Consider the following 13,825-nt stretch of genomic DNA (forward strand, 5'->3'; position numbering starts at 1 on the left):
TTGAGGCGAAACACCAATATTTCAAAGACATTGCCCGCAAAACCAAGAACTTCAAAAATATAACATTGAGCTTGGCTACAAGGCATCAATATTTTCAAATGTCTTTGTTCTCACAGAGTAACTATGAAAACAAGCTCACGATAGCAGGCTACAAGCAATGTCTATTCGAGCACCTTCCAGAAGTTTTGAAGCTGTATATAAGCAGTGGGGGACATTGTTTGTGATAATGTTCATGTTGTGAACTCCATCACAACTAACGGTGCTCTGTACACACCAGGTTCGTGCTTGTGCATGAAATTACATATGAGCTGCCTGTGTTTGCACTGCTCTGTGGCATTTATGCCGTGAATAGGATGATCCTCGGTGTTGCATAAGTTCTCGACACAGTGGAATTTGACAACCATTTTCACCTGTATGCTGTCCGCTATACGTCTCAATTCACACTTGTACGAGATTTTCAAAATATGGAAGCTGAGGAACTATTTCTACATCGGCAAGGAAACAGACACGTCATCAATCCACGTCATGCATTGTTTTAAGCTGAAACTCTATATGGATCATGACATAACTGTAGACTCTGTCAGTGTCATTCTTGCAACCTCATGCACACAAATGGTTCAGTATGTGGTCCTCCCATCAGGAAACTGCTTGACTCCAGCGTTTGCTCTCTTTTTTTTTTCATGACACAATTTAGCCTCAGAAAGATGTGTGGCTAGTATGTTCATCTTGCATTATGTAACCCATTACCACCTTGAGTGATGTTTGTTCAGTGATAATTACTCTGTTCTAACAGTTCATCTGATTATTGCATTGAAATTTCACTGATAATATTGTGTTGCGTGAAAGTGCTCTAATAATGCAAAATGTGCATTGTCGGATGGACAGCTTTGGTGCCATGTTTCGCTAATACAAATGACTGAGCAATCTCTCCACGTCTACAGGCCTCAGAAGATATACACTTACACAGACATGTATGCATGTGCACGCTTCACGGGATCGTGGATGTGTGTGTCCATGGGCTGTAATACAAAGTGACGAAATTCTTGCCATAATGAAATCATTTGTGTCATTTAACTCTTTTTCGACTTTTAACGCCTACAAAGAGATGAGATTATTGCCATAACGAAGTGTTTTTCAATCACTTGGGCTTTTAAGCTCATTTTTAAACAACTCGGTTGCTGAAAAATTATTGCAACGCTTTTGCGAGATGTCTCATTTTTGCACGGGTGGTACTCATGGAAGTAAACCTAGGAACACCAATTATGCCCACTACGGTCACTGGAATGGGTATCCTAATGAACGCTTGAACGGAAACTTCTCCTTAAGCCTGAGGAAAGTCGCGTTCAATCGTACACACCAGCTCGCTTGTCTACTCTACTTATGTTCAACGAGTATCCTAAGGCATGGAGGGTGTACACTGAGCACTCTTTTTGCACCCTTACCTCGACCTATATTGGTGTACTCCCCTTCTACGTCTTGTTTACACCTTCAACTTAGACAAGTTTTTTTTTTTTTTGGGGGGGGGGTGTAAGATGGGTGTTCACTGGGTGTATGTTGCAAAATACACCATTTTAACATTGGTAAGGGTGTAAAAAATTTAGTGTGTGTCATGCACGGAAGTCTCTCCCACTCATCCGGAGCATGCGCAGTCGCGGCGGAAGTAGTAGTTAATAGAACTAGGGTGACGAGCAGGTGCCGCGCCTTTCCTTCTCGCGCTCACGCATGCAGATGCTTTCCCGCTCGCGTTCGAACATGCTAGCAGAATACATACACATTTGTACAAGTGAAAATATTTTATTAAAGCCGATAGTGCTGGGAATTGTAATGCCAAACAAGTGAAGTAGAAAAACCCAGCTGAAAAATCTTCACGACCTGAAAAAGAAACAACACGAGACAACACAGTGCAACCCTCGTAATAAAGAATACAGAAGAGAAATATGCTTACCCCTTACCAATTTCACATCTCCCGTGTCGGTGTGATTGAATAACACTGAAGAGGTATCTCGCGGCATCAACCATAATCCGTTGACCACAGCGAGCCATTCACAATTTTACAAGTGAAACTATTTGATAATTGGCGATCACCATATCATACACAAATTTTTCATGCGCCGGAGCACCAACATCAAAAGGCTTATGCTCTATATCAATGGACACGACTTTTAACTAAAGAGGATATTCTAAATCAATATGGTACCATATTGATTTAGAATATCCTCTTTAGCGTTAATGTTACAATCAAAATTACAACGTTTATTATAACAACTCTGAGATCGCTGTACATGGCCAATTATTGTGACACTGCCAATTTCCACGGGGTGCCACTACGCATCATCCATCCATCCAGCACAACCAAAAGTTATCTCAGTGGGTTTTTAATTTCAAGCCCATCGAGCTATCACACAGAAAGGGTATATTGAACAATCAACCCCTAATACATGCACGGCTGTTCAAACACAACTATTTTATTTGGCAATCAACATAAGGATCAATTTTACAGACACTACAAATTTTCAGCGTTTCACAATATCCAAATACTACAGATAAAATGGTTAAAAAGCAAGCGAGCTGGTGGCTAAGATCCATGACAAAAACCCGAGACTGGGAAAAAGACGAAAAACAGAAGACACAACACAAAGTCTCAAAAAGGCTTTGTGTTGTGTCGTCTGTTTTTCGTCTTTTTCCCAGTCTCGGGTTTTCGTCATGGATCCAAACACTATGTTTTTATATCAAAGGTCACAACTTTTAATTTAAGCAGAGTTTCTTATTAAGTGCTGTTAGATGAGAGGAATTAATCGAATTTCGAGGACAACACAGAACGCACCCCCAGGGACACCCACATATTCTGTTTTGTTCAAACCTATGGGACACAACATTTAAAAATTGTTTATTATTAAGCGACCAGCGCAAATGCAAGGGAATAATTCGATTCGGAAGAACTACAACAAGCATTCAATTAGTGCTGTACGTAGCGCCGTTACTACACTGAGAAAAATTTCTCTGTTGTTTTAACAGGAAAGTGCTGGAAAAAAATAGTCCAGGAGTCCTGTTAATATTTACATAGACCTGTTTCAATAATTTTACAGGGACTGTTGATATAACCGGTATTGTTTGTTGTAGCAACAGGCTTTCCTGTTGTTGTATTAGAACAGGTTGATGTAAATTTTACAAGGCCCCAGTTACATATTACATGCTAGTTCTGTAGCTATATCAGAATTACAGCACTCTGTCCACTGCCTTGGAAGGATTTCTCTCTACAGGTAAGAAACTACAAGAAACGTGCTGAAGTCCATGACAAAACCGTCAGTCCTAGAACTGCTCGTCTTTATTGAGGATCTTCCTGTAGTTTCATACACTTGCAATCATACATTAACTCTTCTCATGTGCAGAGGGGCTACTCTGCGGGTCTATTCAAGCATCCAAGGATTTGTTTGATGCAGCTTGATACCCCCAACAAGAGAACCTTCTCTGTGCTTGAACAATGCGTCTTGTGCCTTCATGTAGCTCCCACCGGTTGATAGATCTCAAGGAAGCATCTGAAATGTATACCCCATCCAAAGTACACTATTAGCAAGAGCAAGTGGCACAAATGACAGCGCAACAGTACAACTGTAATTTTTGGACTAGGTACAGACAATATAGTCCAGGGTACTCAAACCATATGTGCAATTTGTCACTTGGAACAGTTTTGTATTCTGTCCGTTACAGTTAGCAGTAAAAAGAAAATGTCTGCGCAAGTTACACATTGGAGGAAACTATTGGTATGAATGTTCCTCAGCACGTTCATGATCTCTCCTATGCTTTTCCCAGAAGTTTTTGCATGGGTGACTTACCAGTTGATAATATGGCTGGCGTGGGTGGAAGAGCGACACCCTGCAGTGGTTCTCCTGCCTGAAACGCAAAGTGCACTACTACAATGTGCTCCATAATGCAGCAAAGCACTCCTGGCTTCAACAACACGATCTCAGCACATAACTTACCAATTTCTAATATATGACTAGCGTGGATGGAACAGATAAATTCTGGATTGGTTTTCCTTCCTGGAGAGCAACGTGCACTGCTATAATGTGCTTTATAATGCAGCAAGCACACATGGCTTCATTCATGCAATCTCAGCACAAAGCTTACCTACAGGAGAAAATCAGCTCTTGTATGCTCCGTTATTCTGTCGGTATCTGTAGTTCTTCAAGAAGGAATGATTCAGTCTCCTCCATGCTGGAAATCGTTGGAGCCGGCAGTTGTTGCTTTTTATGAGCAGGATTTCTTACGCACTGAGAATAGAAAACGGAATGTGAAGAAAACATTTCGCATTCCATTCAGACGCAAAACATGGAAACTTATACTTGCTGACATTAAGATGTCCCCCCTTTAATGTCTAAAATAACTCGTACGTGAAGACATCGATGTTGCAGCTTACATTTGTTCGTCATCTGTAAAAAAGGAACAAAACAAGAACGTGTAACATACACCTACCGACATGAAGAATCGTGGTATCCTCAATAAAAGGCGTGAATATCATATTCCGCACACAACGACAACAAAAATAACAAGAATCACGAGCACAACACAGTACCAACTGCATGAACGCAACATTGCTTTTGCTGCCGTGCTGTGCCTGACGTACCAACTGAATGGTTGTAGTCGTTGTAGTAACCGACATTACGAACACGACAGCGTCTGCTTTTCCGCTGCGGGGTGACAAGTAGCAAACACGATTTCCCTATTCTAAGCAATGTATGCGAAGAAGCCCAAACTATCACTCCATTACTGGAGTATTAGCTGCAACAGACTTCCAGCACTACGAGAACAGAAACTGCAGTGTACATACCAACGCTTCAACAGGACCGCAGGGCAGGCGAAGAGAAAGGCGAATGACGGTTGTCACGGCGTCCGTCGACACTTTGAAACGTTCTTGGGCTGTTCCTGCTTCATAGCAATAACGGTGTGGGCGAACAGTCGAGTTGGACGAGCCCTGCTTCCAACTTCTGTATCTAGGTTCTTCTGCGGGGCTACCTGACTGCTGCAAAATATATTCCGACCCTCCGCAACGGAGACCGCCTCAGCGACCATTTTTGTTTCGTTTGACCGAGCAGCCCTGTTAAAGCAGGTCTACAAATGGTTCTGTAAAATTTTACATCAACGGTTGATGTAAATATGCCTGTTTTTCAACGAAATTTCTTAGAGTGTAGTAGCGGCGCTACCGTATCCGTTGCTTTTTTCGGTAGCGGAGTAGAGGTCACGCTATGTTTTGAAATTGGTAAGGAAAACAGTATTCCCGTTACAATTCTGTACTAGCTTAACCTTTGAGCGCTATCGCTGCCGTACTTTCCTAGCTTAAGTTCGCGACAACTCTACTTCAACAGTCTAGCATCGAGTTTCTACTCTGTAACCTTGGAACAAGCTGCCCAGTATCACGGCCCATTCTACAAAGACTGGGCAAAAAACCCAAAAGGAGGGCACAGAGGTCGTTATCTCACAAAGACAAGGCTGTGCCCTCCACGTGTTCCCTGTTTGGGACTAACCTCCTTGGAGAGTCCGTGTAAGGCAAGGAGTTGTCCGCAAACTGGAGGTCACTCCTCTTGCATTGTGGAGCCGTCCCCACAAGTTATGAGTCATGAAGCTCCCACTTTTAACACAGGGTTTGGTACGCTAGCCACATGACATTGCGCAACGTACGCTCAGGTGCTTGCGCGTTGCGGTTGAGCGATGGGCATTTCACGTCCGCTGCAATCGAGGGACCACGTCCTGTTGCTTCAAGCATCTTTGAGTATAAGGATGTGTGTGATGTTTCAGAGCTAGATGTTGTGTTCAGATGTTTACTGTGCGCCCCGGTGAAAAAGCTCATCTGCGCGTCAAGGAAGTCAACGTCCAATTTCTAAAAAAGCACACAAACGTATATTTGCTAACTTCTGGTTCCATGCGAGCCCAGTTCTTGTTGTAACTAAGCTATATAGCTTTTCAATGGGAGACTTGCTTTGTGAGGGGAAGAGAAAAATATACGGGATATCAACGAAAGTGTCTTTTTTTAAATCCGTACAAATGGTTTTTCAAAGTACAGCCTTGAGGGGACCTACGTGTCACCTCCAAAAATTGATATGCGTTGTTTTTCCTCTTAATGAACGCGTTGCTATTGAGGCTTTCAGGTTACGCAAGAAGTACCGCGTTACGTTTTACTGGTAACGGCAGCGGTATTCCGCTACTTTTAAACAGTTTAACGATGTCGGACTTGGTTACTTTTTGTTCAGGTAGCGCGTATCGGCATTACGCTACCTTTTTCGGGTAGACAAACAAGATGATATACGCATGGAAATAATCTATCAACTGATGCACCATAATATCATCCTTGCAACCTTAGCTAACATATCAATTTTGATACAAAAAACACTACAAGGCCTACTCCGTTTTATGAATCCATTGCAGGTACACACTGTAACACCTAGAAAATATACATAAACCATAGCGAGCGCATTTTCCCGCAACTTTTCTTTCTTTCCTCAGAGCTGGTGGGGAAACACTCTCTCTATTACACATACAGCCAAAGCGAAGACACACCTAAACTGAGCATGCTGTGTTCATCCAGGGGTGGGTGATACATCTCTATCACGCATTCCTTTTCCTTCTTTCGTCAAAATAGGGGAGGGGGCGTGTCTTGCCACTTCGCCTATTCCCATTTTGCCTAATGCTTTTTAGCGGACCACCTTGCCATATCTTGAAGGTTCACCAACTTCCAACTCAAGGGGGTCCCATTTGGCCTAATGCATGCTGCAGACAGTCACACTTCGCCTACTGATCCGTGTCACGTGATTAAAGGGGCCGAAAAACTGTCGTGCTGCCAAAAGTCACTTTCGCATCTTTACATAACCTTACAACCTTGTTGGTTTTATTCAAGCACAGCATTGCGTTAAATGCTAATAATTAACGGCAGTAATCTTAGTACGTCCTGAAAAATAAATGCGAGAAATGTGTTATTCTTTGTCGGGAAGTTAAAGTTAATTACGCGTCTTCACATAGCAACTTTATTCTTTTGCTAGTTGTATTCAAGCGGGCTGCCAAAAGTCACTTTACCTGTTATATTTCGTATCTGTATGCTAAACCAATGAGGTCTGTCACAGGTACATGCACAGGCACCACATCACGACCATGTAGGTGGTCGTGGGGTACCCTTCTCCATGCATTCGTGGTCCTTCCGCTCTTTTCACGAGCGGAGTTTTCTTTCTTTCTACGCTAGAACGGAGTCGGTTACACTCGGTGGCGGGCACAGGGGCGCGAGGCAACAGAGGCGCGTCGCCGTCCTCGTCCACGTCCTGTACGAGACGGTCGCTATCGCGACCGGTACGAGAGCGTGAATGCTGTCTGTCACAAGAGAAATGTTCTGGAGAACCATCGTCAAGCAGAGGGAGGCCGGAAACTGAGCTTGTTGTAGTCTTCCTGATTGTCGCCGGTGCGACCTGCCTGCCAGAAGCTGGTTCGCTGCTTGTTTGCTGAAAAAAATAGGATGGTGAATTACCAAATTACACCGAACATAGTGTTTGTTGTTCGGGTCACCAAATGTAGGGAGGGTGGTGTCCTTCTACGTGAGTCCTGACCAGCGATTAAATGTACCAGCGGGCAGATGTTCGTGGCCTCACGCTTGGACGGTGCCGATCGAACTCAGGCGCAGCGAAGGCGCCATGTCGTCGTCGTGCACAGGCCGCCACACCTTTATATGCTTCCTTAGCGAGGCATTGTCATAATAATAAGTTTTTAATAATAGTAATAATAATAATTTTTATTAGTGCCCAAGAACGGCCGCTAAGACCTTGGTGTTGGCGCACACAATACACATAACTCACAGTGGATACAATACAGACATAAACGCACAAATAATTATGTACATACATATATATAATACATATACAGTGGGATACTAACAGAGGTACATTACAAACATGACAGGCATACACACTTATATATTTACAGACAAATATACCACACAGTACAAGCGATGAAACATCAGCAACAGAACTACATAACACGCATACGTACTTACATATTTACAGACAAGTATACCACGCAGTACACGCAATGAAATATCAGCAACAAAAGTACAATACATAGATTACGCGCAGCACATAAGTTATAAGATGGAATGAGACGATATACTGTACAAAACAAAGGAAAGAATATCACGATTGAAAATTCACTGATGAAGGAAAGAAATTAACGTTAACAGAAACGTTAACGTTAACGTCGCGTTATTTGCGTCGTGTCGTAATAAGGTTTTTCAACGGAGCACAAAGCAGAAATTGAAAGTTGAAGTTCCATGAGTTGGCTTCTCCACACATTTCTTAGAACCTAGCCAAGTTTTAATCATGGTGCACAGTGCCCTCTGTCGTTGTAAACACACAGCTTGTCGCTAGGATGAATGTCATACAGGGTGTTTCAAAAAACATGTCATTCGGACTTTATAAAAAAAACGGGGCGACGGAAAAATACGGGGTAAACGGCACTTGTGTGGCAACTGAATTTGCCATCTTGCAAAAATATTTTCATTTGATTTTAATTAAAATAAATTGAATTTCTTTAATTGAACTCCAAAATTTCCCAAGTCAACCTAACGTTTTTTTTACAGAATGAGAGAGCCCGTAGCGAACTTTGTCAGATCCACCAAGAAATCCGCTCGATATTGCAAATGGAACTGCCAAAAAAAAGACCCGAAATTGAGGCTTCAAAGTTTCAGGTATTCAACGGCGCACGAAATCAGACGCAAAGATTCGTGGAGAGGAGGACTTGCTCCTGCCCCCATGAAAGATAGAAGGTCGGAAAAAAACAGGGCGGGAAAAAAGAGGCGGAATCATTTTTGTTTACCGCTTATCAACGTATGGTGGAATGTCATCCGCCTTGTTATCGGCGCGTCTTCTGCTGCGCGCCGGTCCGGCGATAAACTGTTCTAGCTTCATGGGGGCAGGAACATGTCCTGCCCTCCGCGCATCTTTGCGACTGATTTGGTGCGCTGTTGAATACCCGAAACTCTGAAGCCTCAACTTCGGGTCTTTTTTTGGGCACTTCCCTTTGAAATATGGAGCGGATTTCTTGGTGGTTCTGACTAAGTTCGCTACGGGCTCTCTAATTCTGTAAAAAAAACGTGAAGTTGACTTGGGAAATTTTGAAGTTCAATTAAAGAAATTCAATTTCTTTTAATTAAAATCAAATGAAAATATTTTTGCAAGATGGCAAATTCAGTTGCCACACAAGTGCCGTTTACCCCGTATTTTTCCGTCGCCCCGTTTTTTTATAAAGTCCGAATGACACGTTTTTTGAAACACCCTGTATGACTCTCCTAATGTAGACCAAAACACAATTGTATTTATTCATAGACACTGAAACCGTGTTAAGGCTATGGCAGGAGCAGACTTGTATGGTACAGAAAATCATTTGTGGGAATAGTCCCGTTAGCATCAGGATTCGAATTCCAACAACAACTTTATTTAATGATGCTGATCGGGAAGTTTCATCGCCGGGTGCCATACGCTTCCATATTGCTGGTGGCAATGTAGTGAAATGGAATAATGAACTCCATGAACATATTGTACGTGGAAAAAACAGAAGAAAACTGGGGGCTGAAGTGCTCAATACTGAGAAAGTGCGCTCTTCACAGTGGAGCAAGTCCTGCGAAACTGAAGTATACAGAGGAATTTCAATTGGTCTGTTTGTTGACAATAGAATGATGTTCGTTCAGCCTTACCAGGTCGTCGTACATTTGTAGCGTTTACCGTGCAACCACAGGAAAGCTGAGTCAAGCACATTCGTCGTGTACGTACGACGGCGCGCGCGTGGCTGTCATCTGACACTCTAAGAAAAAAAGGAGTACTTTTACTCCTTTTGGGGAGTAATTGCATTGCCACAAAAAATAGTCCCTTTCGGGAGTAAATGAATGTCACTGAGTGAAGACCGCATTTCGCGCGCTGTTGTAAAAGTCCCAGGTACATAATTGGTGCGCATGCATGAAGATACTTTGAAGCAAACCGTCAACCGTGATATATCGAGCGATATAAAATCTTGCCCCATACTAGGGCACAATTTGCGAAGAAAGATGCGCTAACTGTTTCTTACTCTGTGTGGCTGAAAAAGTGCTACGTTGTGTGAGTTATACAGCCTTATGTCGTTCAAATTGACCAAGGGCACATATTTACGTAGACTTTTGCATTCAGGAGACCATTCGCGAAGTTTAGTGACAATTTGCAGTCCTGGGGAGTAAACGTCGGGACTAAATATTGGGTTAGGGGACTAAAATGGGGAGTAATTGCCGACTAGGGGAGTGGAGGCTGCAATTACTCCCTGTTTTACTCCTTTTTTTCTTAGAGTGCAGGGGGAACGCAGTCTTCGATAGTTGCATACCAGAATCTAAGAAGAGGAACTTGGAACTGACCTAAAGTTACTTTGATGAAGTTACCGAAAAAAAGGAAAGAGTTCCTGAAAAAGTTAATGGGGGTCAAAAGAACTGGGGAAAAGTACCTTAGTTACAGTTAAAAGTTATCCCCAAAATTGATTTTTTCCTGTGGGTCGGGTAATATGCTTTTAACGCGTTCCTTACTATCGATTTTTGGTAGACTCTTTTTGCATGTTCGACACGATACCCGGTACGCGTTGGTTTCATGCCGCATGCGGGGCGCTCTCGAAGCTCACGTGGTAGTTGTGCTTCTGAAAGAAAGAGCTCGCCGTTGTGGACCTCACAGAGGTGGGGCAACCTCACGACTGGGCGCTCTAGGGGAATGTACGTCTTGGAGATACTTCTAAGGAAACTCTGCCGATATGTGCCTGAAAGCTTTCAGGCACATATCGGCAGAGTTTCCTTAGAAGTTTCCTTAGAACACTAGTGTTTGAGGAATACCCAGGCAAAACCCCCCAAAAGACTATCGGAGCTCAGCTACCATATCGCGGGTACGGATCTCCTCGAGTAATAGCGTACAGCGTTTGACTACTAAATCAGAGGGCTGGGGGGGGGGGGGGTCGCGAGAAGAGGAAGAAGAAGAGAGTGGACCAACCCGGGCGCGAGAAGGAAGATGGCGGTATGGACTCTCATAGCATTTTTATGCTGCTCAAGATGATTGCGAGTGACCCATTCGTAGATGCAACAAAACTGATTGAAATGACAGAACGCCTCAGCAGCGTAACATCGAAACACTTCAGGGCTCGGGATTTGCCATGCCGGAGCGCTACAACTTTAATTAAGCGTACCCTCCCTTTCGACGGTATACTAAAACCTCCAACAGCGTCAGCCTCGTGTATCGTGATATCGTTTCCAATTGTCATACCGTGTACCGTACCGAGACGTTACAAACTGGTTTGAAAGACATTTGCCCACTGATTAGGTATCTTCCTATTGTCTCACGATGTTTCAGGTTGTACCAGCTCACCTGGGATGCCTAAGGTTCTGGGATTGATCGAGCGCGCCAGAGAAGTCATGAACAGGACCTTCCGTAATGACGCCCACTTGGGTACAATTTACTTTACAAGGAACTTCACAAGCAACGTCACCGATAAAGGGAAACCTTACACAGTAGCCTTCTACTCCAATGTTTTGCAAGGGCTGAACTTTCTCGTACCTGTCCAAGTCGAATATCAGAGGAACAAGACTCGGCACGTTGTGGTAAGCCGTGCGATTTTTCTGATTACTGAGTTGGGTCTCATTATTAAGTTGGGTATAATGCTTGCGGTGTTTGTTTTCGAGGAAATCGGGTGCCAAATTCGGTGGTTTTCGGGGGAAATATTTTAGAAGGGAAGACCTTCGGTGAAACTAAGCGAGGAATAAAGCTGGTATTTCCTACGCGTACTTGCGAACGCTACGCTTCATTGTTTTTATGACTTTTTTTTTGCCCTATTGAAAAAAAAAACGATATCGAATATATACGGGACCCATACCTACGGCTTTATTGAACATGGGACATATGTGTCGTATGGACATACGAGTTATATAGACCATACGAGTTGATCATATGGGTCGTATGACCCATACAACAATCTCCATATTCAACAATCCCGTATAAACGTACCCCATACAATTCCCATGTGGCCCATATATCTACATGAGTGTGTGAGCCACTGCGGAATTATGAGACCGCTTATACGGGGCCCAGAGAGCATAAGGTTATGTACCACTTTGATGTAGCCGCTACTGGGGTAGCGGTCGTATGACGATGCGGACTAAAGATTATACGGGTGCATCCAGTGACAGATAGTGGGGAACCAAAATCCACCTACACGCGAAGCACCAAAGGGGAGAATATATTGTGAACGCAGTACAGATCTACGAAAAATGTAGGTATGTCAAACGAATACCTTTACGCGACCGTAGTGGCGAAACAACCAGGGAACTTTTCTCTGTTATGCAGTTTATTTCGCTTGTTAAGTTCAAGGGCACGGTTGTGAAAGCTTGCACTGTCATGAAGCAGATGTTGGAGTTGCATGGGTGAAGTGCAGACCCTACCTGTTTCGCAGTAAACACAACTCAGTAAAGAGCTTTGGAATGACATGTAGCTTAACTTACTTTATGTCTTTCAAGATATCAGCGATGTATGTGTTCATTTTCCCACGTCAGGTGTGTGGTAGCCTATTTGGCTTGTGCGCCGAAACTTATCAATCATAAGCGTCTGAAATTCCACATTAGTAAAAGGCCACTGGAGCATCACATGTGACATGTTCACCTGATTTTAAGTGACGATATCAGCTAACCACTACGGCAAAAAGCACACTAAGTTGAGAGATAGAGCATAAGGTAACAGGAATCAAGAGGATAGCAATCACACTGGGTGCATAAAGTAATAGAAATCCACGTGCTAGGAATGATACCAAGCGAAAGGTGCATGAATCATGGCACTACAGCCTCACAACTAACCTTCCATTCACGAAATCCAACGGCTTTTGGACGTATCTTCCAAGGTGTATACACACAGAAACAGGTCCAGACATCACTAGCAAGGCAGAAACACACAGTCACAACAGTGCGAGCCACCAACACCACGAAGAAACGCCGAAACACCCGAAACAGGAACGACGACAACATGTGACCGCTCACGTCTGGTGCTCCAACGTAGACTGAACAGAGCGGATGATGCAGAAAATGACGCCGGGGGCGCCACATGTCGCGGCGCTCTTCACGCTATATCAAGAGAACGCAAAGTGGCGGGAACACGAAAGCAATACTATCGCAAAGAATAGATTTTCCCCGTCAAAACGAGACCCCATTCGCCTTCCTACGTCAAGAAACACCCGATATCGAAAAAAAAATGCCCCGGGGCCCCCCATGTATAAGGCAGCCGCCGTCGCCACGGGGTCCTAACCCGAGAACAGAGGGAGATAGATAGGTGTCGCAAGTTCCTACGCCTTGCTCGCGTTGCGTACGTGTGCTCATCAGAAGGAGGTTCGGATCCGCCGTGAGGTTCTAACCCAAACACGGGGACAAATGTCGTGGAACGGGGGTCGGCGTCATGAATTTTCGGAATGACGCCCTCACATCTGAAAATTGACGGGTGGCTCGAATCGGAACGTTGTAGTGCAGGGAACGGAGCATGCGCACACAAAAATCCGGGTTAATCGGACGTCAGGTCAGCAAGTTACAGCACAGAACAGCGGGAAGCGTTTCCGGGCGTCGTCACCCCCAGACACACCAGCGTCGAAACACTACAAAGCCAATATCTTATCTTGGAGAACGGAACGTCGCGCGCCTAGAGGACTAACGCGATCGAAAAGAGCACGTCCAGACCTTCAAAACTATGCTACACACGACTATATAGCTGCAACTGGAGCGTTTTAAGGAAAATGTGGCCGCCCGTCCCATGTATTCTGA

The 13,825-nt window shown here is 44.0% G+C and overlaps 1 protein-coding gene across 1 annotated transcript in view; it reads left to right on the top strand.

Moving 5' to 3' along the window:
• LOC135368250 (uncharacterized) overlaps positions 1 to 13,825 on the top strand; it is a 59,483-nt gene that overhangs the window by 25,879 nt on the left and 19,779 nt on the right. The window contains exon 2 of the mRNA XM_064601410.1: positions 11,382 to 11,629. Within this exon, the coding sequence (XP_064457480.1) occupies positions 11,382 to 11,629 (248 nt within the window). The remainder of the gene's footprint in view (positions 1 to 11,381; positions 11,630 to 13,825) is intronic.

This window comes from Ornithodoros turicata, chromosome 1 (assembly GCF_037126465.1).
Source record: "Ornithodoros turicata isolate Travis chromosome 1, ASM3712646v1, whole genome shotgun sequence".
Taxonomy (NCBI): Eukaryota; Metazoa; Arthropoda; class Arachnida; order Ixodida; family Argasidae; genus Ornithodoros; species Ornithodoros turicata.